This window comes from Branchiostoma floridae, chromosome 13, assembly GCF_000003815.2.
Source record: "Branchiostoma floridae strain S238N-H82 chromosome 13, Bfl_VNyyK, whole genome shotgun sequence".
NCBI classification, from domain to species: Eukaryota; Metazoa; Chordata; class Leptocardii; order Amphioxiformes; family Branchiostomatidae; genus Branchiostoma; species Branchiostoma floridae.
The window spans coordinates 9,664,566-9,691,700 of NC_049991.1; the positions used below are offsets into that span (position 1 = coordinate 9,664,566).

Below are 27,135 nucleotides of genomic sequence, written 5' to 3' on the forward strand. Positions count from 1 at the left end.
TTTGGCCTAACCACAAAACTCAAGGACAGCAGACGCAGGCACACTGAAAACAAAACCTTTGGTCATATGAATACAGGCGAATGTCAAATTGTTGTTTTGGACCTGATTTTGCTTGCCTTTGATATTTTCAAGTCGGTTGGGTAGTTGTTACATAAATTATACATTTTCCTTAATTGATGGAATGCATCATTTCACATTCATTTCTTTAGAAACAGCTCATGTATATCATAACTGAGCAAGAATAATGCAATCATAAAGTTCCCCTGTTTCCCACAAATTGTAATGAAACGTCGTCATACATTGTAGTAATCACAAACGTTTCCCTATGGTACATGAGAGTTGATTGGTCAAATCAGCATAGCATTAACACAACGGATGTTACCGAGCATCCTATTGGTCGCTAGTCAATTCGTTTATTGACGTCATCAATGTTTACTTGGCAGACCACCAAAACGCAGGGAGGGTGGAGGGTGTGGATGTGGGATAGCGTGGTAGACATCAGATTGGTTCTTTCTTGTTGGCAGTTGGACCACAACAAAAGGAAAAGGTAGGCAAGGTTTGTATGGAGCTCTGAGTGTTGGTTTGCCGTGAATGACGGTTACATGAACACCAAAGTTTTCATAACGATGGCCTACCGCCTATGATTTAGCAAGTCCCGGGGGAGGGGTTCAACCGCGTTGTTTGTTGATCTTATTTCTGCCGTAACCCGACGATAGCTTGCGAGCATGAGGTTGACAGATGTCAAAACGGGATGTACCTAATCCTTTGATAACGTTATTAACACTGTTAGTGATATGATCATTGAACTTGAGCCTTTGTAGCATTAGTAAAAACTCATGTCCGTGCATATGAAACTTGAGAGCATTGACACGTTTGGAAGAAGTTTTATTTTGACTGTGAAGGTATTCATCCATTGTTTCTTGACATTTACTCATTTGTGAACTAAAACTCTCATTACATTTATGACTCGTGGAAGAAGTGTTCAAAGATTTGCAAAAAAATGTGAACCTGTACTTGAGGTCATCCCAGGTCATGTTGAAACGGTCGCCTGGCAACGGCGCGCGTTGTTGTGACAGGCTCAAGTCTTGTGAGTTGTGACATGTTGGCCGGACAGAGGGAGCCGCCTTTCCCAAAGTTCCAGCAATTAGATGAAGTAGGCGAGACTTTTGGCTTTACATGCCATTTTGTGAGGTCTTGACGAAGGCTTAGGAAGGAAAGGAAAGGCAGGTAATGTTGTAGAACGTTCAATTTGGCGCTTTGTGGCTGTGGATATTTCGCTCGCTCTGCACTGGCACTGTTCAGGAACATGCTACTAGTGGGAACACGCGCGCGCCCCTCCCCCTTCTTTCAGTTGCACGGAATATTAACTTATTTGTTTTCAGCTTCATTTTGCTGTGTCACTCTGTTTTGAATTGTGAGGTTGTGACAAAAAAATTTGACAGGGCCATGGGAAACGTCAGGGAAATTAGCGTCAAAAGCGATGGGTTTGCACAGGAATGCATGGTTAGCATCATGATAGAATTTCAGCCCCCCACCCCCCAAATTTTTTTTTAAGTCCAGAAAGTTTAAGTCAAAGTCAATGTTTCGATCAGCTCCTGTCCAATAGACAAGTGATACCAAATTCACCTATCTGGCCGAACCTAATGTACTAGTCCTCTAGGCTCGTTCTCATTTAAATGTCGAAATGCTGTCGCCTGACTTTACGCCTTGATATGGAGCAAATTATAGACAACATCACTGGTTTCTTCATTTTTCCACAACCCCTGTAATGTTTTACAAACGATGCACAACAACATTCGTATTGGTTGATGGCTTAGAAGGTTATTACAGCCTCGGGTGGGATTTCAACCCCTAAAAAATGGCTGTCGCCTGAGAAGAAACGAAGATTTCAAATAGTAGCCAAAAATGTAACAATTCAGTTCCCAGAATAATAGTTCGGTAGGTGAAACCAGCTACCCAGGCCCTCTGTCCGATCACGTCAGATCGCCACTATCACTGATCTTGGAGGCTGTGTGAGGTGTTTTATGCCTGTCGCCAGATTCTGTAACAAACGTTACCACCACTAGTACGATGGTTGCCACGGTTTTATTATCCACGTATAAGACTAGAAATTACCGTTTTTGTGACGCTGTACAGTTTTTCCGACTTCCTAAAGAAACAAAAAAAGGGTTGTTGACTGTTATTTGTATCCCACCTTGCTTAACAAAATGTTGTACAGAAACGACTGTAACAAACGTTACCATTGTTTGATGCTGTCTAAGCTTTCTATTTGACCTGGTGTAAAAAAGCTGCCCACTTTTCAAATGCCCCTTGGGACATCCACTTATACCTAAATGATGTAGTCAATAAGGTAAGTCCTTTAGAAGAAAACAGGGTAAAGTCTACTGTTGTAACAAACGTTACCGGTAACGTTTGTTACCTGCCCTGTAATGTATTACCAATGGGACCGAAAATAATAAGTTGCCATTTTTTGCCTATGGTTAAAAGAGGAATTTTCCTACACAACCAGGTAGTTTTTACTGAAAATAAAGCGGATTTATTTTTCGACCAAAAAAATGCCATTTTCGACATTTCAATGAGAACGAGTGTCTAGTGTTCTGCACTCAACTGGCCAGTACTCTGTGTGGGCACAAAATTAGGCAGAATGGAAATGTGAAGAACGAATCATTATGATAAACCTAAAAAACAATGATTGGGAGCAGTCAGTCTCTTTTCTCAATTTGTAAATAAAACAGTACAATGCAATTTATCGTAGTATTGGTACTGACCACCAAATAGTTTCCTATCTCAGATACTTCACACTTTGGCTGCTAGGATACATCACACTTTGGTTGCTAGGTGATATCAGTGCCACACCCTACTGCTGGGCACTCAGACAGCACCTTTGCGACAGTGACCGTGTGGGCTCCTTTGTGAAAAGGTAGTGCCGGGGAAAAAAAAAAGAAGTTTACACTCTACACACCCGCACTTACAACACCTCCCCTGACTGAGCCCACTTCTTCACTAAGACCAGATCACAGCAAATTCATCTCGCTAGAATTATACGTAGTGAAACTCTGTAATGGTGAAAGTATTGCACAAGACACTGAAAATGGTTTAATAGTTCAAAATACTATCAGTTGAAGCATCAGCAGAATGGTAAAACTGAATTTGACTTTGGTCTGACCTATGACCCATCTTTCTATCTGCACACCCCCACTCCTCCCTACTATAGAGCCCTGCACTCATGTTTACCTCCCTAGTACACAAGTGTTAGAGTAAGGACAGCTCACAGCAGCTCGGAAGGGCCAACATGGGGGACACAGGTACAGGTAGTATGTGTGCCTGCTCCAGTAGCATTGGACTAGTCTCAGGGAGGTAGCCCCCTGAGGAGACCCCAGAGTCGTAGAAAGTCAAGGGGGTGCGGTGTAGGGTGTGGCCTTAAACATTCGTATGTGCTGTATCAGTTCCAAATTTGGATTTGTATTTATTAGAAATGAAACAAGTCATTACACTGGGTCATCGATGGCAGCTTTTCCTGGTAACAGCTGACCCACAAAAATACAAACTAAGGTACAAGTTTAACCTACTAAACCTACAATGAATATACTTTTGCCATTCATGTAAGTCAGACAAGAAATACTACCGCAGTATTGATTCTTGTCTAAATGGACAGTCATTCACAGCTCTTATTGGAGATAGACTGGAGACCATACATCTTGATGCAACCATGCCTTCCAAGTGTATATTACACTGTACAAGATGTTGATTTTTTTTAAAACTTCCATCTTTGTCAGCATTTAAAGGCGCCCAGAGCAGTTTTTAGTGCATTAAAATAGGAAATATTCTGGATGAGACAATCGGTACGATATTGACATGTACTTCACCATTCTAGCACATTTGTATCATTATTTCGTACTTTCAGCGTTTAAAATGACGCGCAAACATGCCGCAAACGGACCCCTTTGATTTATTATATCCTACAATAAATCAGCACAGGATCGAGCCACTAACGGTTTCCCGTCGGTACTTTTCGGAGATTTTCGCAAATCAAAATCTTATTCGAACAAGTGACGACATCTCCAGAAGCGTTCGGGATTCTTTGGTCATGTTCGGCACGTGCAGCGCTCTGATTTTCAATGAGTTCTCACCACCCAGCGATGTCTCATCTTTGCTCAATAAAGGTCGATATGCATTGAGATAGTGTTATTCAAGCTTACAGTGTGTAAAAATGACGTGAAAATTAAATTTGAAAAGACTAAAAAACTGCTCTGGGCGCCTTTAATAGAAGTCAGATATAGATGCCATCAGTGTATATTCAATGCTGACATTCTCACTGGCTGCCTCTTTTTCTTTGTTTCAGACCACCCAGCCCTCTGCTCTTCAGTAGCAGTTTTATAACTTTTCACATGGATGTTCACAGGATTTGCAATGATGTCCGAGTTTTTATCTTCAACTAGTAGCAGCTGAAGTGATACTTTCCTGAGAACACTATTATATTCAAATATACGTTTGACTCCTGTCACTTTCAACTTGCTGAGAAGTTCACCAATGATACTGGAATTCAATGGAAGGAAAGTTTTCCTGGATTTTGTCAGTCAAGCCAGGATGTAGGATGTGCTGTCCAGCAATACATTTTACCAATTTTTTTCTACACTCTACCACAGCTCTGGTCCTAGTTATAGAGACTGAGTTCTAGTATCTGTTCATTAAACCCAGCAACAAAGCAGTCAGTCAGGCAGAGTACAACATACTCTAGGTACATGTAAAGGTATAGAACTAGTCTTATAAAATACACTTGTACATGTAAAATATAACTTAACACTCAATTGTATAGGTCATCACTTCACTTCTGTTTCTTTCTCTTTTACTTTTTATCTTTGCCAGGTAGACATGAAAGGTGTGGGGGCATCTTCTATGTCTCTTCTCTCAACAGAAATTATTTTATCAAGATTTTTCTCTTGTTAAAGATACTTCAAGAAGCATAACTTAATGTGAAATATATCAGAGAAATTTACACCTGAAAGAAAACTTGCTGCACTTCATTAAAATTTGACACGATATGTCTACCTTCAGGCTGTCAATAAGCTCTGTGCAAAAACATCTCAAACTGTTCTTTAAAAGTTGTTTAGTACTAAAAAATTGAAGACCTTTTATTATTTCCTGCTGTTGAGGGAACCTGGCTGTCTGTCTATCCTCTCTGTTGGACGGTGACTGGTCTCGCCTCCTCGCAAATGGTGCCGTCTGGGCAACAAGAGCTCTGAGAGTGCACACATTCAGGGCTCTTGGCTAAACGAGACCTATATTCGATATTTAAGATTTGATTAGCAACTATGGTACATTATGTTTTATAGTGAAAAGCGATTTCACTGGGAGGTATTGTAATTGTTTTGGGGATTTCTGTTTTTCAGCTACATGTATATATTTTCCATGCACAGTTTTTTTTTGCCTATTCTTCATTGCACTCTTATTTTTCCCCAACATACATAGCCAGAGGTACAAATGTAGATGCCGTCGATCTTGTACTGCTCAGTATTCAAAATCCAATGGCTAAACGTAAGGGCAATGTACCAAATATATCGAAGACCTACATGTGTATGTACATCTCAAATGGGAATTAACTGTAGATTTCAATCATACAGTTAGATTAACATACCAAGGAGTTCTGCTCAACTGTGGGCCCAGTGGTGTTGACATACAACTATAGATAACATTGGCAAAAAATGTTAACGCTACCATATCAAAACTGGGTATCATAATCTTAAAATTGTAACATTGCAAGACGTAAATTACAGCCCATCACCTCACTTGATTGCAAGATAAAGAAGAAGAGAAGTACATGTATGATTGATGATAAAAGAAACAGACGACATGTTTGCTTGGATTTTCCAACACTTTATTCATATCCATAAACTTTAGTTTACATGCCACTCCATGGTTGTATTGACAATGGCCAAAATGAGAGTTATCATCCAGTTTGGCTTGACATAGGAATTAAGGGATAGCTATTGGTCACATTTGTTGTAATTGGTGCCAATTGTTGAGGTATCACAGAGTTAACATAGAGCAGGCACTACAACCATTCAGACATTTTTGTTACTGCCATTGAATAGAGTTAGCACTTAACTCAATAGTGATTCTCACCTTGCCATAGTCAAGACTACATATTACTAGTGTTTAAAACATTTCACTCTGGTGGTCTGGATCAGTGTACAATACATTTTTCTCCTCTGGTTTGAGTAGACATTTAGGGGCACTTAAACAACAATATCCTCTAGTATGACATGAAGGAACACAGCAGGTAAGGATGGTTCTCTGTGGTGAAGCAGCATCAGACCCTCCCGGCAAATGTGCCGCTCTCACGCTGTTCATCCCACATGTCCGACTGCAGAATGAGAGAAGAGTTACACATGAGGTACTGGAAACTATAACTTAGTATAAGGACTCTAAGGCCTTTTAAAAAAAGTTGTTTCCTGTTTCCCTACCTACCCTAGAAAAACCTGCTGACAGGCTAGACTTTTGGGAGTAGTCAGTGGAGTCACATAGCTTCCTTTTGAAGTAAAAACACTGCTTGTTCTATCCAATGAAGGATAAATGTATGTAGTGTGCACAAAATTAAAGTTTGACATTGAAAGACAAGTGTCCTCATGGATTTCAGTTTCCTTTTCAAATTATTTAACTGTATTGTAACATGTCTTACAAGAGTTTTGGCCAGCCTAAAAAAATATTACAAGAAAAAAAAAACATTTTCAACTTTCGCTGTCAAGGAAGGCAAATCTAACTGGGTTTGATACCCGAGGCATAGGACTGCAAGCCATACCTCCGTTTGAAAGGACCAATACAGTACTTTACAGTACAAGACAACTTTTTCAATGCCAAGGCAAAACTAAAATGCAACAGCTTAACATTTTACAGGCACGAGTATGACTTGACAAGTATACTTTTTTGTGTAATAAACGGAAGATAGAAGTAAAAAAAGTAATACATGAGTGTTGACCTACCCAAGACTTGGGGCACATTGCGCGGTAGACATGCTTGAAGTACTGACAGGGTTCGTAGTCCTCCCCGCGTATGTTGGTGCAGCGGTGGAAGTCGATGTATCCCTGCCAGCAGTACCTCGCTTGGTTCGTGTTGGGGAAACGGGCGTCAAACGGAGCTGTTTTCACCTCCGCCACCTTGTAAGTCCCCGGCTCTGGATCCGACATGGCTGCACTCTACAGTAAATAATATATGACTGGCATGAGGATATATTGTAAAATAATGTTGTTCAGTTCAGCACAGCTACTAAGCTGGGCTTCCTAAGACGCAACTTACGAGTCTGCTCCAGCAAGACCAAGGAGCTGGCGTACAAAGCACTGGTCCGTCCAGTTGTGGAGTACGCCAGCTCCGTCTGGGATCCCCACACCAGCCGTGACATTAGCAAGTTAGAAAAGATCCAGCGCAGGGCTGCGCGTTTCGTCCAGAACCGACACAAACACCTCTAGTGTCTCTGACATGCTAAACCAACTTCAGTGGGCTTCTCTTCAAGATCGGCGCCGCCACACCAGACTGGCGATGATGTACAAGATTGTCCACAACCTAGCAAGTGTGCGATGCGTAGCCTTAAAGCCCCTGCCCTACAACAACGTGTACAGAAGCCGGAGAGGCCATAACCAACAACTCCAACACATTCCCTGCCGTACTAACTACAGACTCAATTCATTCTTCCCGCGGACTATCCGCGAATGGAACACTCTGCCCAAAGACATCATCGAATCCCCGTCCTTGACCACTTTTACCTCAAAGCTGACCAGTACTCCATCTTCTATCTAGCCTAATGAACAGTGGCGACCTTTGACCCGACTTGTCAATTATTGCCAATCCCTTGGCAGTTGGACAATATCGGAAGAAGAAGAAGAAGCTGAGGTATTGGAAACACCATAGGCATGCCGCATAGATAAACAACATTATGTAGTCTCTTGTTATCTGTTAATGAATGGATTTATAGAGTAGTAAATCTAATAATACCAATGCATTTATACATTAATAATGCTAAGCTAGTAATGTGTTGTAAAGATTGTTCCACTAAGTTACTAACACTAACTTACAATAAATCCCTTATTACCAGTTTTTGTTCCACTAAAATACATTTTGAAGTAGGTTCAGTTGAGATCTAATTGCTCCAATAGGTGATTCCACGGTTAAGCATTTGGGAATATACCGTATAGTATGACGTCCTTGGCTGAACATTGCGAAAATAATTTACATAATACAAAGTTTTACTTCAAGTTCACTTCAAGGGGGAGGGGGGCAGAAGGGAAAACTGAAGGGAAATTTATGGTTTAGAGGATCAGCTAATATGATTTTACAGTACGTTAAATTTATCAATATTTACATACAATATATATGAACTCGTGAATGTAGCATGAGCACCGAAAACGTTCAACTGAGGAGAATACGTGACAGAACAGGGAGAGAAATGGAGGACTGTTCTCCTGCGTAAGGCCAACCGGTATCTTGGGGTGACCTTGCTGTGTGATAAACTGAAATTTAACCAGATTAAAACCAACTTTAACACACAGTGTACGGTATTATCGTTAGGAGGAACTTACCTAAACATAATAGAGGTAAATATAGTTCGTATGCCCTAGTACTTACCTGTAAGTTGGTGGTTTTTCACACAGAAATGATGTCACTTCTCCTCTTGGAGATCAAAATGGCTGCCGTGTGATCACGTGACTAGACCACAGCCCTGCCGTTTGACAAAAACGACCCCTAGCGGAATTTCCATTGTCTCCACAATACCGTCTCCACCCACAGCGACCAAAATAAATGAAAGAAAATAGTAAAATTTGGTCAAATAATGGGAATATTTGGCTAGGGGAGACTAAATAACTGCTACAATCAGAAAGTATTATTTTGCGAATAGTTTACGTGAGTGAGCGCAACTTGTCGGATGCAAAAATTCATAAGTTATGTTCAGAATCTCAGATACCATGGATACATTACATCAAGGACGTTATATCACATAATATAACGTCCTTGATTACATGTACTATTTATTATAAAACAGATTGTAGTCGAAGTACTCGACTTGACCAGTAACATTGTATGGGGATGTAATTTCATTGATTTGATAAATGGACTTAGAGCAAGTAATAGATCTACCAAGGAGGTTAAAAATCGCGATGAATGATCCTTTTTAACCTCCTTGGATCTACAAATAACAATAATCCCAAATTGCCCAAGCAGATGTTATGTCAGAAAAGTGGGAAGGCCAGAAACATTGATATAATGACTTTGAGAAAACGGCCTGTTACGTTCTGTAACCTTGCAGGGGAACTATGGAAGAGCTGCCTGCAGGATGATGGCACCAAAATCAAAATGTTTCCAACCAACCAGACCTACAGTGCAGGTTGAACAGACATTAACTGATACGGAGGCCATTGCCCCATAATTTATGGAAGCTTATCATAAAGTAACAAAGATATCCATCTGTCTCTTCTATTGAAACAAGTGTGCTGTGCGGTTGCATATTTAGTGTATGTTTCATTGTGTTGGGGGCAAAACAAAAACTTGTTGGCAGCGGTGGGATTCGAACCCACGCCATCGAAATGACTGGTGCCTAAAACCAGCGCCTTAGACCACTCGGCCACGCTACCTTGTGCTGTAAAGCGGCGTTCTATTGGTTCATAAACTATAATGCAAATTTCGGTTGCTTCTGAGCTCCCCTCAAAGTATTTTCAATGTATTCTTTTATTTTTTATTGCTTCGTTTAGTTTGAGGTGCATTATTTCTTCAGTAACGCTGCATACACAGTGTGCTATGCTGACCATTGGCAGGATCGCTTACCTGATAGACACGTGACTAGAGTAGTCCAAAGACCTCACGAGGGGGGTTATTCCTAAAAAATAATTTCCATCAACGATTTACTTAGCTTTTAGCACGCAAAAATAATTTTGATACATAAACATATAAATGTAGCTTAATTTTTATCAATATAGTACAATTTTTTACTTACAGTGGTGTGATATATTTTTTTTTCAAATACAAGTACGATTTTTAAGCAACCCATTTGTAATGGTACAGCCTCAATTCTATTATTGGTTCCTGTTGGGTAGCCCATATCAATCATACCACGCAGTTGGCCAGGACAGGTAGTTTGGAAAGGTCTAGAAAGATAAAACTTCGTAAACTACAGCTTTGTGTACAGCATAGACTAAGTTTTGGAACGGTCAGCTGTGATAATCTGCTGAGTCTGGTGGTGTCCAGCCGGTCAAGACTGACCCGTGGGCCCGTGTGTACCAGGCCTCCCAAGCAGGACCTTGACAGTGTGCTGGTGGTCACGTAAGCAGGCACACGCCCGATTATTATGATTCCACTGTTACCAAAAAAGTTCACAACCATTCTGACGGCATCTCCACTTCTTGCACCAACCAAAACCTGTCCGATGTCTCTGATCGCAGACCCCAACAGTAAATACCAGTGGCGTACCAGTCGTGAATTTCTGTACTCTTCGTGTCAGAAAAACGACGCAGATTTTCAGTCTTGAACCTTTATTATTTATCGTGGGTAAAAATCTACTTGTTCAAAACCAGACGACCGGAAAGACAACAAAATGTCTTCTGTGTCGAGTTCGTCTGATATGGACGAAGATTGGATGCATATGTTGCCTCTGACGGAGATAGAGGTTGTAGAAGAGGAGGAAACGTCGTCAGACTCAGCGGAGGAAGTCCCACGTTCAGTGTCAAAACAGAGGCGAGTATCGTTTGCATCCATCCGCCGACAGCGTACACTGGGCACTCTCTCGTCCCTGAGACCAGCCTCCGAGCCCATCGCCATACCCGAACGCGAAAAAGTTCCCAAACAGAGTGAGGAACCGGTCTCTATTCCCGTGAGAAACTGGCGGATCGCCATCAGGAAGGCTCGGGAGTTCGTGAGGAACACTCCCGATGCCTGGCAGGAGTTCGGATTGGAGAAGCACGAGACGGAAAAGGCCACTAGACATCGGTACAACGCCCTGAGAAAGTCATGGTTGGAGGACACGGTTCTGGTCAAGATGGAGGACGAGGTAAACAAACAAGCATGTGCACTTATCGGTATTAATCTTGCTGGGGAAGGGGGCGTGGTTAGGCCAAAAACGCCAAGGATCATTCAACGGTTCAACCCATCACTACGAAATAACACCACAAGCAATATTTATTTTCTGTCGATTAACAGGTGATAGAGAAACATTTGGCAATGTCTAACGACATTCTCATTAAACTTGAATACAAGACTATACGATCAAAATACTTCTTTGTTGTTGTTGTTGCAAAAAGATAAAATGCATTAATGTGGAAAACTAAGAATATTCGAATAACATCAACATTTTTCATTTATGGACATCCCTGCCATATTTCCTGCTCCGCCATATAACAAGTTACATGTAGGTCCCACAGACCCCGCACCCCCCTGTGTATTTATGCTGACTGGTAGTGGTACACACTTCATTCTCAAGTCAGCCTCTCAGTTACTAGTGAATCAATAGAAATATCCTCATACTACCAAAGAGCAGCTGCAGGATGTAGTCCAGTTTTTGGGACAGTGACCCCGGGTACTGTTAGGTCATGGGGCTATGGTGTCACTAGAAAAAGTTCAAGAGGTCCGAAGCACTGCTCTGCCAGGTAATAATGAATAAATTAAAAAAGGCACCATTGCCCCAAGTCAGGATTTTACAGAGATGTGTCCCCTTGGGCCTTTTCAGAAATTTTGGTACATTGTGTCCAGATGAAAAAAAAGTATTTGTCCAGTTTTTATTTTGCTAATTTCTTATAACACATCAGACTCTTCTAGCCTGGAGTTCAGTAGCCTCCATAGCAGGCTTTCTGGGGCCTTTTTTTGGCTCATAATACACTTTTGCTGGCCATTTCTATTTGTACTCGGTCGCTGATTGCTGGCGTTTTCTGATTGCCGGCCTCCGAAAGCCTGCATCCAAACGGCGCATGAAAGGGATATTAAAAAAACGATTAGGGCGATTAACTAGGAGGTGTGAATTTCTTGCCTGCCGTGGACTTCTAATAAACTGCACGCATCTCTACCGGACAGAGCGCTTGCAGCCGACATGCGAATTGTATTATGAGCCAAAAAAAGGCCCCAGAAAGCCTGCTATGGAGGCAAGGAGTTCAGCCTTGTTCCCAAACGTACACTTCCACCAACCTTGGTGGAGCGACTAAAAGCACTACAAAGCTGGATGGACTCCAGGCTAGACTGACCAGACCATGGCCTGAAATTCCATTTTCCCCAGACAGAACTGAGAAGGATGCCAACAACAACGCTTCTCAGTCCATTTTCAGCCCTGTGTAAAATGATTAAGCCAATATACAATATTTGCAGTTTTGAGGCCATTACATTACCATCAATTGAATTTTGTAAATAACATGCCAAGAAAATAACAAATATGATTTTGTGTTGCAGCCATTCGACCATGGAGCCATGAGAGAATGTTTTCGCTTGTAAGTATGATGGCAATGTACAACCATAACTTCCTTGGTACAACCAAGGAACCTCCTTGGTACAACCTAATATACCTGTATATATAGAATACAACACGGTGTATTCCGTATCACCCGAGGTACCCGCGGGAGGGCTGGGACCGAGGGTGATGCGGAATACACCGTGTTGTATTTTATTTATGTCATACCCACCTGAGAAAACCACTGTTTTGATGCGAAATGCGCCAGAAGTTGAACAAATTTGTTGCCCTCGAAAAAAGCGTTGCAACAGTAATGTTCCAACGTCCGAATCAGGTATTCGAACTGTCGATGGCGCGGCACTCGGTCCACTCGAAACAGTTTGATTTATTCGAATGGAGCCCGTGTGATAAGCCTGGGCCGTACAGAAAGTTATCACTCGGTCCAGAACACCCGTATCGAACGTTTTCGCGTCACAGGTATGACATAAAAGTCGTTACTACACGGTAATGGTGCTCATGACAATGTTCATAATTTGTTTGGTGCACATAGTTTTTATTGTTAGTTATAGATATTGTCATGGTTCAACACAGGACATGGTAACCTGTCTATTATCGTTAAAATCCCTTTGTGGTCCTCAAGTAAATAGTATGTCCTGTTGAGTTAGAGGCCAAGGGGATCCATATGCAGTTTTAGCTAGCTGCATGGCTGCACGTTAGAGAAAATACTGGCCTCTTAAGGTCACATGACAGGCGGTAAGTGAATGGCAATCATTCCACTTCCACCCATTTGAGCCTCACGTACGTGTGTTGTTTTGCAACAATTCCTAATGCTAGTTCACCTTTATCTGCGTTGCTTAACCTTTATCCATTGTTTTAAAGAACAGACTATTTTGGGATATCAACTCGATGAACAGTGTTTTCAAATTGCAATATTCTTAAAATATGGCAGTTTAAAACCACCGTCCGCCAAATTGATACCCGTAAATATCCTTTTTTTTAAAACAATGGATATAGGTTACCCCGCAGATAATGGTGAGCTAGCATTACTTGTCCTAATTGCCAGAAAGATTAGACACCCCATTCCCAATAAAACACACACAATCACTTCTACTGTTCTGATGTATTTCTCCTACCATAACTATTACAAACATGCAGACAACATACATAACCTTTGTGCGTGTAATATGATCCAGTGAATAACAACAGTGGCTGTGGAAATATTGGCAGCCAATGGTCTCTGTCTGAACTAATGACCTATGAATGGCATGTTGATATGCCTGTTTTAGGGTATGGTGTCAGTGTTTGTTATGGACCAGTCAATCAAACAGTAGAATTTTTTTTATCTGGCAATAAATGTTTTTTGGGAATTCTTAGCATGAAACAAATGAATTTTTTAATAATTGATTTTATAACTGTAGAAGCAAACATACAATAATTGTTTTTATTTTGGATTGTCCAATGATGTTTTTATGAAATCATCTATATATAAAGAATTGGTTTCTATAGACACCATACATGTAGTACATGCAAGTAACAATCAGTAACATATATACATTTTAAGTACATTTTCTGCATATCTTGTATCCAACACTTATCGAGACAAAAATTATCAGTGATATTGATTAGCTTAGCTTTCATTAAAAAAAATTCAGATAGAAATGAAGCCAGCAACATTTTGATTTGATCCCCAGACATGAAACAAAAGGAATAAAATCCTTGACCTTTGTACATATCTCAACAAATCAAGAGATGAATTATATCTACATTGTACCAAACCCCTGAAAGCTCAAAATTTTAAAATGCTATTTGTAAGATGGATATTATGTCAAACATTCATATATATGTTGTCTTTCAGATGAGAGAGAACATGTAAACATAAAACACATAATATTCTGTATTATTGATTTCCTCTGCCTCTGAGTTGAACGACCTGATCATGTGTAATGCCTAACCGTGGCTAAGCCAATGGTTTCCGATGGTAATACGATCAGACCTTTTGAAAGTAATGGCCTCCTGGTCACGTATTTGTAGTGATACATTGTGTGGCCTGCATTTATGGTTTTCCTGCCTGTTTAAGTCTTGTCCAATGTCATTGTGATGCATGAGGTTCAAACGGGGTGATTAGTAGTGTAGTCTAGGGTAGGCTTGGCATTGGGAAGGATATTTTGTCTGTAACACGTACAGAATGTCTGAAGGGTGTAGGGTCTCCCGTGGTATGGTGAGGGAAGGAAAGCATGATGAATTACTTTGAGCAGCTGCCATGAATGTTAACAGTCTGGGTCTGTAGATAAACCATATGTACTATATCATGTTGATTTCAATATTTCATCCCAGTGAATATGAAACCCTAAAAGATTCTTAAAGATTGACGCACAACTTTTGTGTAAAATGGCCAGAGCCAATACATTGGATTAATAGATTTCCATGTTTTAATTATAATTAAAGTAAACAATAACATCTTCAAGCAATGAACCTGTTAGATTTTAGATGGCTTCCAAGTCCTATGAAAGAACTACATTGTTACTATACATTGTTACGATATATTGCTAGTATCATTATTACATAGCAGACCAATAATAAAACTTGCTCTTTGTTTTGTTGATATCTACTGACATATCAAATATCATAATCCATAAATAGGTTCACCTCAATTATGCTGTCAAACCACAAAACCACACACTCTAACAAAAACATAAGCCTCTTGTTGAAGGTAAAAACAGTGCAGAAGACTACTAGTAAAGTATTTCCTTTGATTTGTATTTAGAATAGGGAATCAGCAGGTCCCATGATAACACAACAGTGCTGTATGAGTCAGAATCATGTGCTTTGTGCATTGATTTTAACTGTTGATCATTGTGGTTGTGTGTACGTGTGAGGCCCCATGTGCCAGTGACATTTATCACTGTAACAGTGGTACTTCTTATCTAGGTAAAACTATTGATACATATAGTATACTTAACATTGGACAGACAATTTTATTTAGCCAAAATGATAGCTTGTTTTGGTAGAATAGGTAGTTATAGTTGTAGTTGTTACCGGGTTTATCACATTTGTTGTGCAAAAAAATTACATGTAGTTGAGTCTTGACAGTTGACTGCACCCGAAAAAAGCTGACGTCAATTTTCTTCTTTTTTTTTTCAGGAAGAAGCTGTCCAACTTCTCCAGGTCCTTAGACTGGAACCGTGCGTCGAACTACGTGGCCAAACGGTACATTGAGAAGGTGGAGAGGGATGTGTACTTTGAGGACGTTAAACTCCAGATGGACGCCAAGCTGTGGGGAGAGGAGTTCAACCGACATGACCCTCCGAAGAAGGTAAGTGTTGCAGCACCAACAAACTTTTAACAGTTACCTGAGATAGGCTATTTGAATTGTTTACATGACAAAAGAGTGCAATCAGGGCCATCTCCAATTTTTGTTGTTAATAAATATAGAATACAACAAGGTGTATTCCGTATCACCGGAGATACCGTGGGTCTGATCTCCCGCGGGAGGGCTAAGACTGAGGCTTATACGGAATACACTGTGTTGTATTTTATCTATGTCATACCCTGGCCAGAAGACACTGATTTTGATTGCCAAATTCAACACATTGTTGCAACCTGCGCCATCAACTATATCCTTTAAGAACATCAATTGAGAAAAATTCCACTTGTACTGTCAGTTGCACCTGTAATTTCATTAATAGCAACGGCTGGCATGCAGTGTGTTCTATTTTATCGATGGAAGCCTGTATGATACAACTAAAAATATGTTGTGATATGGAAAATTATCACCCGGTCTGGAACACCCATTCAGAACGTTATCGCAGCCCAGGTATATGACATAAATGGATGGATTTAACAGTAGTGCTGTAGATGCACGCAAATGTAAGATTTATCCCAGCAAATGCTATTTTACAATTACTGTTAAGAAAATCACCCCTTTCATGTACACGATAAAGTACACATCCTTTTTATTTCAATATTCTGTCTCTTCAGGCCATGTTCTTTCATTGACAACAGCTCTACCACATTCCCTCCATTAGATACCATTAAGTACCACTGAGTTACTTACAGTTACACGACCTCCTACACTGACCTCCATTTTGATAGAAAAGCAGCTTTCAAAACTCAGTGGGGAATAAGCACCCATCAAGCATCTGTGAAGCCTTACTGAAGAGAGCCTCTTTGTATAAAAATGGCAAGCTTTTAACTTCAGAGATAAGACTCTAGATCAAAACATAAGCCTGGGAATAGTTTTGATTATAATGTATTCTATAACTTACAGTACACGTGTATGCTGAAGCGCAAAAGCGTCATTTCTGTGCATAACATACCATACAGTATAGGACTACAGTGTTAAACAAGAGCTATCTCTTGAGTTGACAGTGTTCTTGGAAGAGTGCCACTTCAGTACTGTAGAAAGACACTAGAAGGCTCATTATCAAACTTGACCTTTACCCACATGCCAAATATGATATTGATAAGCATCCATTCACAGCTTGGCTTCAATAGCATAACCCTCTGACAATGGTGAAAAATTGATGTTCCACTACATATCTATGGCTTAAAATACTATGCATGATAAAAAGGCATACTGAAACGTGACTTGAGTTTGCTGTGTTATTGTGTTCGCTCATATCATGATGGTAATGACAGTATACTCCAAATCTTATCTCCAGGGGGATACAGTAGTTATCCAAACCATCCTAGTCCTCAATGTCACATGCCTTTCCTTCCAGTATGGTTCCCTTGGCAAATAGGAAGTTCCTCAGCTGACATTGCCGACCTTGGTATTGTCGGAAGAGTGAATCAATAACAGTAGCAGTGCCAAGGAAGTCAGCACAGTGCATTTCCCCCACTATGTCTTGAGCAAATAGAAGCAGGACTCTTTCAGCATCACATAATGGAAGCATGGGTCTGCATACATGTACAGAGCTGTGTGGATAATGCTGTTTGCTGGGTGTGACATTGGAGCAAGGATGGTTGCTTTGCTGGAATACATGATACATGGAGTACTTAGGCTGGCATTGACCAAGCTCAGTATACAGTATACATACTGTAGAGGTGGTATTTGTGTAGGAATACTTATGATAGATATACATGTAGTACCTACTTGAAAGGGAAACATGACTAAAGCATATGGCTGGGTTTGGTACATAGGTCATACAGAATAAAGATCATTATGAATTGTGGAAAGCACGTGTTTAATTGACTGGTCTGTATCATTTTTTTAAGAAGACGACCATGAAATGAACAAAACATTCTGTATACTACTAATACACCTAAGAACTAAGTATCAAAGTCCATATACTTCGTACTAAGTATACGTGTGTACGTTAAGCTTTCCCGTGTAATGATATCCATCCTCAAACCTTTATGAGGGACAAGCTTTACATAAGGACCACCTGGCCAGTATGACAGGTTTTTTATTGTCCCTTAAATAATTTTCCCCATTGACACAATCATTGGAATCTTGTCTATAAATATAATGACCACTGATCATGGCAGACCAGATTTTATCAGTCCCCTGACTGGTCTTTTTGGGCAGGGTTGGCTGTACTGTAATTCAATACATGTATCAGATTGACCTAAAAAGTGCAAGGCAATGTGAGCAAGGTTCTAATGCACGTAATCTGTATCACTTTTCCCAGGTGTATATTATGCAGGTAGTTACTTCGGAGTTTAAGGGCTGACCAAATTTTATCAGTCCTGTGAGCGGTCTTCTTAGGCAGGGTTGACTGCAGTGTATTTGATATCAGATTGACCTAGAAAGTACAATACTAATTTTTTGTGAGCAAGTTTTTAATACATGTATTTCCTATCACTTTTATCAGGTGGATATTATGCAGGTTGTTATTCTGGAGTTTAAGGACCGACCTGGCTCTCCTCTGTACCACCTGGAGCACTTCATCGAGGGGAAGTACATCAAGTACAACTCTAACTCTGGCTTTGTAGAGGACGAGGCACTCAGGTGCACCCCACAGGTGGGTCCCAGGTGTCAGGTGATGCCAGGTGTGTCCTAATGTGTGCAGATGGCCATATAATATATGCAGGTGTGGGTGTAGTTGGATGTTTGCCAGAAATGTGCCATCATTAGTCATAGGGTGGGGCAAATGTTTGTAACAGGTTACACCAGTTCTTGCCAAAGTCAATAACTTTGACCATTACCTACCTAGGCTACGTACCAAATGGGATATTGTTAAGTATCTATTCACAACTTCTTGGCACCAAAAGCATTAACCCTCTTGACAATGGTAAAAAAATTAATGTTCCACTACATATCTATAGACTATGCATGATAAAAAGGCATAATAGCTATGGCCATATTTTTTGATCACCAAATTGTTGCAAAATTTTAAAAAATGCCAGACTCTCAAGCATGTAAATCACCTAAAAATCTATGCTATCACATTGGAAAGGGCTTGGGAACCTGTGTACCAGCCAATCTCATGCAATTATGAGAGAATAACAGGCGTATTGTACCATAAATGTAATTTGGAGCTTGCAGACTCATTAGTCTGTGTGACACAAACTCTGCTGTCTGGGGCTGTAACCGGCCCCTCCCCGGAGACCGCCGGATGTTGGGCAGGCTGCTATAAGCAAGATATAATTGGGCTACAGACTCATCAGTCATAATTTTTTTACAGTGCAACAGGAATATTTTGTGGCTGCTTTCCAGCCATTTATATCTTGTTTATTGACACCTTGAAGATTAAAGAATTAAATACAATGATTATTAATTTTCCCAATATATATGTTGACCCTACATACATGTTAACTGTGTCTGTCAATTTACACTAGTGAAGAACACATTTTACATCACAATTTACAGACTGTGAATGTGTACTCTAATGCAATATTTTTTATCGCTCTCCAGACATTTAGTCCCTTCACATTCCAGCTATTTATATCTTGTGTATTGACACTTTTGAGATGGAAGATAAATACAATGATTAGTACAAAATTTTCCCAACATATATTTTGATTCTATATGCATATTAACTATTTCTGTCAATTGACACTAGTGAAAAACACATTTGTTAACTACAGTGTGAATGTGTAATCTAATGCAATGTTTTTATATCGCTCTCTCCAGGCATTTAGTCACTTCACGTTCGAGCGCTCGTCCCACAACATCATCGTGGTAGACATCCAGGGGGTGGGGGACCTGTGGACCGACCCCCAGATCCACACCAAGGAGGGGACGGACTATGGGGACGGGAACCTGGGTACCAAGGGCATGGCGCTGTACTTCCACTCCCACTCCTGTAACAGGATCTGTAAGGCCCTGAACCTCACCGCCTTCGACCTGTCCAACAGTGAGATCGCTAACCTGGAGAGGGCACAGGTTATACAGGTAGGGCATCGGTTATGTTCCAACAACCCTATGTTTAGACCAGGACTGGCCCCCAGACCTGTCCTTCCGTCCGGGGATGTTTGCTTGTTGGGACGGAAAAAATTGTACCCCATCCATCTCCAAAATGACATGAAAATGTTGAAAATGTACTTTCATAAATTAAGAATGACTTACTTAGCCAGAAAAATCAACAACAATTTAAGCTGGAGACAGTCCTGGATCGGACACCTCTATCTTCCAAGACACACAGCCCTGTTCCTATCATCATTGACAAAACGGGTAATTCACCCAGACATGGGATTTATCATGATATATTCACAAATCATGGTATGAACGATACGAACCTGGCTCCAAGGGGGATTAATCCCATTTTGCTGAATCCACTGACTGATCGAATCAAGATTAATCGCACAGCTGAGCCAATCCATTATGAATAGGGTCCAAGCGGAACCCTAATGTAAGGATGTTGTAATGTTGGGGTGTCGAAAGAGAGGGGCAGCAGTATGGAAGGATGTATGATTGAGGGGCCATTATCAAGGTTGCTAACAGTATGCTACTTGGAACAGTTATAGGCAGGTCAACAAGTTGAATAATGGTAGAAACCAGGAAAATCTTCATTTATTTCCATTGCTAGTATCTTTCTATTTCTGCTACAGTACTTTAAATTTAATAGTAAGTTTGATTTCAGACATCATCAAAAACGATCTTGCGTGGATCGGAGGAAATCGTGATCGACCCAAGGCTGAAGAATACAGGCGACATCACACTGTTTCTTCGCCAGCGCTCCGAGAGTCCTCGCAACTCCCCGCGTGTGTCGGAATCAGAGGATGTCCACATGATGTCATCCTCTGTTTCCCCGCCGTACTCCCCTGTGAATTTCTTGGATGACGACCCGTTTCCACCGAGTCTGCGCCGCCTTCGATCAGACTCTGAAAACAGCTCTATCACTCGGGTAAGCCCTGGTACTTTGTTTGTCCTGGATGCTCATTCATGATCGTTTATTGTGTTCCTTTCAGTTTTGTGTGTTTTCTCTTGCTTTGGTGGGCTTTTAGTGCACATTTTAACTTTCACTGCTGTTTAATATAATATAATATTATGTACTTTCTTTGCCCATTCTGTTCTCTTCTTTTCTAGCCTGGGTACCATCTGGATAGGAGTTCGCTCCAACATTTATTATATTTATTTATCGCTTCTCTGCAATTCCGTTTGGGAACCTTGACATCCCTAACGTATGGAATTGTTCATAATTTGGACAAGGGCACTGATTGGTTCCTATGCATGAGCAAAGTAATGGATGGGTTCAAGCGCTCGTTTGAACAAGCATTCCAACAACCAAAAAGCCTCGTTCAAACAGGCGTTCCAACGACCAGCCGCTTGTTGGAGGGCCTGTTGTCATCGAACGAGTGCTCTAGAGCCAATTCCTTAATTTGCTCATTCACTGACGTCACCACCAAAAGATTGAATATACAGTTCTCCAGATGGGTAGCAGAAGTGAACATGGGAGCAAACTACTACCCGGATGGTACCCAGGCAACTTCTTTCCTTGATGTTAACTTTTCTCTTCTTTCCCTGCCATTGTGCTTGTTTGTGCTCTTATGTGACACCTGCCGACTCACTTGCACCACAGGGCCGTGTACGATATGACAGTGAAATGAGTGATTGTTTTGATGACACCATGTCACCAGAGGAGGTACCAACAGAAGATTCAGCCATTTGGCTTTCTTAGCTTAGACTTGAATGTAGTTCTTGTAGCAGTTCTTGTTGTTGGCTTGGCTTTAACTTAAAGATTATAAATTTTAGAGGTTTTAGTACACTGTAAGTTAGAATAGTAGGCTAGCATTCTGAATGCACAGTCATCTGTATAAAAAACTCTAATCTAGGTAAGTAATTTGATATGAGTGTTGAGTAAAGTTCTGAATTCTATCTTTCAAAACTTGCATAATTTTCTTTCAGTATAGGTAAAGTACACTTCTAGCATGACATTTGAAATTCAACTGATTCCTAAGGATGAAATTGTATTCCAGCTCCAGAAAAAGTTGCACTGTGACAAAAAAATGAATAGAATAGAGTAGCTTAGGATAGAATGAAATAGAACAGAACATAGAATAGAAAATCAATCATTCCCCTGATTTTGCGTGTACAGGAAGCGGAGCACGAGGAATTTGCCCGCCGCCAAGTGAGCCGACCATCCTGCGTGAATCTGGAGGTCAATTTCCGCAGGATGTCCTTGATTCAAGGTCAGCTCACTGGAGGTTCTATCCTGGGAGAGGTGAGTTAAAGATACAGCTTTGTATTCTTTTATTCTTCAACATTTTATAATATTGGTGTGCTACAGATTTTTTTCAATCTTGAATCAGCACTTGTTAACTGATATTGTTTGGTGAGTTTCATCTTCATTTAGCAATGCTATACTAACTTAGTCACCTACATACTTCCATCAAATCCCCTAGTTATTTATTAGGTCTCTTAAGAATTGATATTCTAAAGTACAAGAACCATGAGCCAGTCTTTAATGTTTGCTACATTTTGCTACTTTCCTACATATGGATTTATATCTTCATTGTATACTGATAGCACATAAAGTCTGTGTCTTAACCACTGGCATACTAACATATCTGGCAAGGCAACCCATATGTGCTCACAAGTTTTTTTAAAAATGTTGACGCACTAGTTATTCAAAGGTAGTAGGGGGGCTGAAATCATTGCTAACCTCAGAAACAGTGGCAAAATACAGTGAGTTACCAATGTATGCTGCAACCAGCATGTGTTTGACAGCAATGGGTTTCATGTGATGAGAATTAAGCCTGTAGAACATTTAGAACACTGCAATGTTCCAAATTGTTACAGCATTTTGTTTTCCAATTTTCAGCCACAGGGTAATAAAATTATGCATCTACATGTTCCTATATTTTCACTGCAGTTTATGATGTCAAGTATTGCCAGCATGCATGTCCATATTATCTTAACTCTTCCACAGACCAACTTAAGTACACTGAAAACTAAGTTCTTGCCCCAGCCCTTGTATCATACACCTGTTATAACTTTGCCTGCCCTCCATTCAGTTATCCAGCACTACTGCATGTACTAAGGTTTGTTGTGTTGTCTTGTTTGTTTGTTTACCTGCTGCCCTGTGCAGAGGAACCCTCGTGTTTGCACGGAGGGGTCAATACTAGGACGGGTGAGTGTATCGTACCACGGGTGAACACTGGTACAGCGTACTGGTCCTCTATACGCATGGAAAATCATTCCCTCTATAGACCCATGGGCTGGTCTGCTTAATTCAAGCAGGGCAGTTTGCTTCAAGAAGCTTGGGCAGCAAGGTGTAGGACACTGCATGTGCAATGTTGTTATTGCATAGACTGCACAGGCTATTGTTCGCTGTAGAATTTCAGAGGAGGTATTCCAACAACAGTTCTGTATTGTAGACATAAGGTACTGGTACTGTAGCATTGTTTGGTATTCAATGTGTTATTACATTTTATTGTGTACTCCACTGCAGCTGGTGTACAGACCAAGGACATTCTTTATTTTCCTTGTACAGACAAAACAACCATACAGTAAAGAGTGAAAATTGTTCCCATTGAGCAGAAACCTGACACTGTCAGCAACTGCTGTTCTTCTCTTCCAACTACTTGTGTGTGACATCGTATCTTATCATCATCATATCTGTCTTGATGGTACACAATTGCAAAAGGTCATGGTAAGATTGATACCGCAAACTCGTGCAACACTGTCATGAAAGGGTAATGATTAACAGTTCAAAGGATTTTGTGTAGATATCCAAACTTATCACTTGTTCATCCACCTTTGATAGGTGCATCTGGAGATGGCAAAATACCATGAGAACGGTAGGTTTGCCCCACAACAAGGACTGAACATGCTGCATGAGGAGGAGGTGGACTGGGACTCGGCCATCTTCCATCTGGAGAAGGCTGCTGTGTGTGGAGTTCTGGAGGCCATCGTGGCTCTGGCCAGGATGTTCCTGCAGTTGCCTCATGATGTGCTAGAGGGGGCTCATGTTGAGGTAAGTGAGCGGACAGATATGTGCTCAAGAGGAAGGGATATTTTATTGTGGTGATGTTGAATACCCCATAGAAAATATGATGATCTGATGTTCCTGCAGTTGATTAATGATGTGCTAGAGGGAGCTCATGTTGAGTGAGAGGGCAGATAAGTGCTCAAGAGGAATGTTTTACTGGGATGATGTTGAATTTCCCTTAGAAAATATGATGATCTATTAGCTATGTGTGAGAGACTAAACCAGTCTATTTGCGGTGATATAGTGCATGGTTATGAATGTACACACTTAAAAATGCCGAAATGTTTCCAGTTTTCGCGTTACCAATTCACGGCGAACTTAAAACTGCCGCATATATTTTTCCATGGCAGTATGTGACTACAGTTACTGTAGATAGCGCTACAGCGAACTCAAAACCACTGCGAACGCTTCGTTTTCCCGCAACCGCAAATTTAAATCCCTGTGATATTAAATGCATTTACAGTAATATGTACCTATAATATACTGAAGGTAGAACCATTGCAATTGTAGAACACAGAAGAAAACACCAACCGAGGTGTAGACTACATGCGGATGGCAGCGGTTGCAGGGGATCGCGGTGCCATGATCTACTTGGCAAATGCCTACCATACCGGCTCGGGCCTTGGAACTGAAAGGTACACCACTTCTCTCCTGCTACCTTGATGTACATTATTTTTCCATATTAGGCCATGTTGATTTCATTATATAGATGACATCTGCTTGCGCATCAAATTGCAAAATAGATAAAAAGTTGTCAACCATACTGTAAATATAGAATACAACACGGTGTATTCCGTATCACCCGAGGTACCAGCCCGACCGCGGGTCGGATCGCCCGACGGCCGAAGTCATACCCACCTGAGAAAACCACTGTTTTGATGCGAAATGCGCCAGAAGTTGAACAAATTTGTTGCCCTCGAAAAAAAAAAGCGTTGCAACAGTAATGTTCCAACGTCCAAATCAAGTAGTCGAACTTTCGATGGCGCCGTACTCGGCCCACTCGAAACAGTTTGATTTATTCGAATGGAGCCCGTGTGATAAGCCCGGGCCGTACGGAAAGTTATCACTCGGTCCGGAACACCCGTATCAAACGTTTTCGCGTCACAGGTATGACATAAATTGTACAAAGCAGCTTTGAAATAAGCAAACATATATCATGGATTGCAAACACAAATAACAAAAATGTATACTTTTGTCACAGAATATTCCAGGTCAATGAAGATGTATAGGAGCAAAAATGAAGAATCTATTGTTCGGTCATATGATCAACCTTCATGACAATGACCATAACATAATGAAGGCTGTTTGTAACTTTATATAATTTTTTTTATTCACATGCTCGCATCAGTTTTGGGGTTCCAGAACATGTCATCCATATACAATTTTTTGCAATCAAATCAGTATTGCCTTTAGATCATCAGTCTGATTCTATTATGATGATAATAACATACATGTATGGACATATCTATTTGTTTTGCTTTCTTAACAGAAACTTGTCGGTTCAGGATAAATAAAAACGTATTGAAGCCGTTTATTTTTTCTTATCAGTAAATGTGACGTGGTTGTATTTCTCTGTTCTTCCAGAGATATAGACTGGGTAGAAGCCACCCGCTGGTACGACCAGGCTGTTAACCAGTCAGGTGAGGATGAGGAGGGTTGTTATGATGCCACCATGGAGGAACCAGCCTATTTACTGATGGCCAAAGAAGCTGAGCTGTACAGGGAGGGTGGGCATGGGCTGGAGAAGGACCCTGAAAGAGCTGGTAAGGAGTTCTTCCTTTTTCAGAAGAGGAAACTGAAGATGTCATAACTCTGTGAAGTTTGTCTGATAACCCCTTTTACAGAGATCAGAACGTGGCGACAGGAATTCTAAGTATTATGTCTAAGGTATAGCCCCAGAAAAAGAAAAGAAAACCCATCTGGACGTTGTTAAGCAAATAGAAACAATGGGCAAGACAAGGACTGTTTTCTTTACATTTGACATATTACCTAGAACTCCTGTCACCTCACATTCATTCTGATCTCTATGATAGGGTTTATTCACATGTTTTATTCATTTTTGTAAATATCTCGCAGATTCTGTCTAATGCATTTTCCCCACTGGCTCAAAGGTAAAGGACATGCAAATAGCAGAAAATTGAAGACAGGATATGAGATAACCTATACAAGGACCTTTGACCTAACTTCATGCCCGGGTCCCCCAACCTGCCAATTATGTGAAAACTAAGCCATTTAACTGCATTCTAAATACCACCAACACACTGAAAACAAAACCTCTACACAGAAGTAACTAGTTTTGAAGCCTTCACCTCTGCATATATAAATGTATTAATTTGTATCAATGATGCTTGAGTGATTTCCAACAGTATTGACATCTCTCCTGTCCCTTCCAGCGGAGCTGTACAATGATGCTGCAGAGCAGGCCATGGCTGCCATGAAGGGTCGCCTGGCCAGCAAGTACTTCATGTTTGCAGAGGAGTGTTGGGGAGAGATGGAGGAATGAGACATGTACAGGGAACAAACATCATGCTACGGTCAAGTTTCCCAGCCGGGCTGTTAGCGGAAATGAAAAATCAAAATTCATATCAATGAGTATGGCCAATTTTGCTTTTGAATTATTTTGGGAACATTTTGTGCCTTTGTTGTTGTTCCCCAAAACTGCCCGGCTGGGCCCCGGATGAGAAATGTGACCTTACTATAGCATCAAACATATAGCTACTTGAAACATTTTCTTTTGTTCTGAGTACCATGGTTTCTATCACTTGTTAGTTGATTATTCCTTTTTCATGTTTTGGAAAGGTGCCTGAGTGTGGTTCTAGCTGCAAGCAGCTAAATGTTTAAGGAAAATACCAACCATGACTTTTCATTGTACTGTCATTTTTTATTTTTCAAGAAGGGCACAGAGAATGTCTTTTTTGTCAGGTTTTTGAGTGATGGATACTTTTCCTTTCACATTTCAGATAAAGATTACAGCATTGCCTCTTTAGCCCAGTTCTTCTTTTACTTTCCATGAATGTACAGAAAGTTGTACATAAAGAGTGAAGCTTTGTAATATACATGGTTATGTTATCGTAAAATTAGAAAACACAAAAAGAAATCCTGTATGGAAGCATGTGATGAAGTACAAGGTGGCTCTATATGGTTCTTATAGCTGAAATAAGAGCAAAGTTTAGTAGTATCACGTGTATGTTATCATTGAGAATAGGATTAAGAAGTGTTGTAAAAATTTATCACCTTGAAATTAAGGTTTGTGCACATCTGCATACAGATTTCTTTGGAGCATGTTACATTTTTGGTTTCAACATATGAAAGAATTGAAAATCTTTGCAATCCAACAATATCAAT

The 27,135-nt window shown here is 40.6% G+C and overlaps 2 protein-coding genes, 1 long non-coding RNA gene and 1 other non-coding gene across 7 annotated transcripts; 2 read left to right on the top strand and 2 right to left on the bottom strand.

The window, feature by feature from the left end:
* Positions 1-437: 437 nt before the first annotated feature.
* Positions 438-6,059, top strand: LOC118429386. Its single transcript, XR_004832723.1, has 2 exons — positions 438-547; positions 4,343-6,059. It is a non-coding gene; the product is annotated as an uncharacterized LOC118429386 (long non-coding RNA).
* On the bottom strand, positions 5,859-8,754 carry LOC118429385 (cytochrome c oxidase subunit 6b-3-like). Its single transcript, XM_035839864.1, has 3 exons — positions 8,617-8,754; positions 6,981-7,193; positions 5,859-6,364 (listed from the first exon to the last, which is right to left on the bottom strand). The coding sequence occupies exons 2-3, from the start codon at positions 7,182-7,184 to the stop codon at positions 6,311-6,313; spliced, it is 258 nt and encodes an 85-aa protein (XP_035695757.1). The 5' UTR covers positions 7,185-7,193; positions 8,617-8,754; the 3' UTR covers positions 5,859-6,310.
* Positions 8,755-9,538: 784 nt separating this feature from the next.
* Trnal-uag lies at positions 9,539-9,620 on the bottom strand. Its single transcript has one exon. It is a non-coding gene; the product is annotated as a tRNA-Leu (tRNA).
* Positions 9,621-10,048: 428 nt separating this feature from the next.
* LOC118429695 (eukaryotic elongation factor 2 kinase-like) lies at positions 10,049-26,902 on the top strand. 4 transcript variants are annotated; one of them, XM_035840292.1, is made up of 13 exons: positions 10,049-11,029; positions 12,415-12,452; positions 15,554-15,725; positions 18,229-18,378; positions 19,491-19,751; positions 20,440-20,703; positions 21,379-21,441; positions 21,895-22,020; positions 22,888-22,929; positions 23,566-23,775; positions 24,301-24,425; positions 25,375-25,553; positions 26,184-26,902. In XM_035840292.1, the coding sequence occupies exons 1-13, from the start codon at positions 10,577-10,579 to the stop codon at positions 26,291-26,293; spliced, it is 2,193 nt and encodes a 730-aa protein (XP_035696185.1). In that variant the 5' UTR covers positions 10,049-10,576; the 3' UTR covers positions 26,294-26,902. The 4 variants fall into 4 exon arrangements, with proteins under 4 accessions (XP_035696185.1, XP_035696188.1, XP_035696186.1 ...); XM_035840295.1 differs by lacking the exon at positions 21,379-21,441; XM_035840293.1 differs by lacking the exon at positions 22,888-22,929 and having other exon boundaries at positions 10,050-11,029.
* Positions 26,903-27,135: the final 233 nt, after the last annotated feature.

Coding starts and splice junctions, on each gene's coding strand:
- LOC118429385 (XM_035839864.1), bottom strand. CDS start 7,184: ATGTCGGATCCAGAGCCGGGGACTTACAAGGTGGCGGAGGTGAAAACA. Junction 6,365..6,980: donor CAATGTGCCCCAAGTCTTGG/GTAGGTCAACAC, acceptor CTCATTCTGCAG/TCGGACATGTGGGATGAACA.
- LOC118429695 (XM_035840292.1), top strand. CDS start 10,577: ATGTCTTCTGTGTCGAGTTCGTCTGATATGGACGAAGATTGGATGCAT. Junction 12,453..15,553: donor ATGAGAGAATGTTTTCGCTT/GTAAGTATGATG, acceptor TTTTTTTTTCAG/GAAGAAGCTGTCCAACTTCT. Junction 23,776..24,300: donor TAGAGGGGGCTCATGTTGAG/GTAAGTGAGCGG, acceptor TTGCAATTGTAG/AACACAGAAGAAAACACCAA.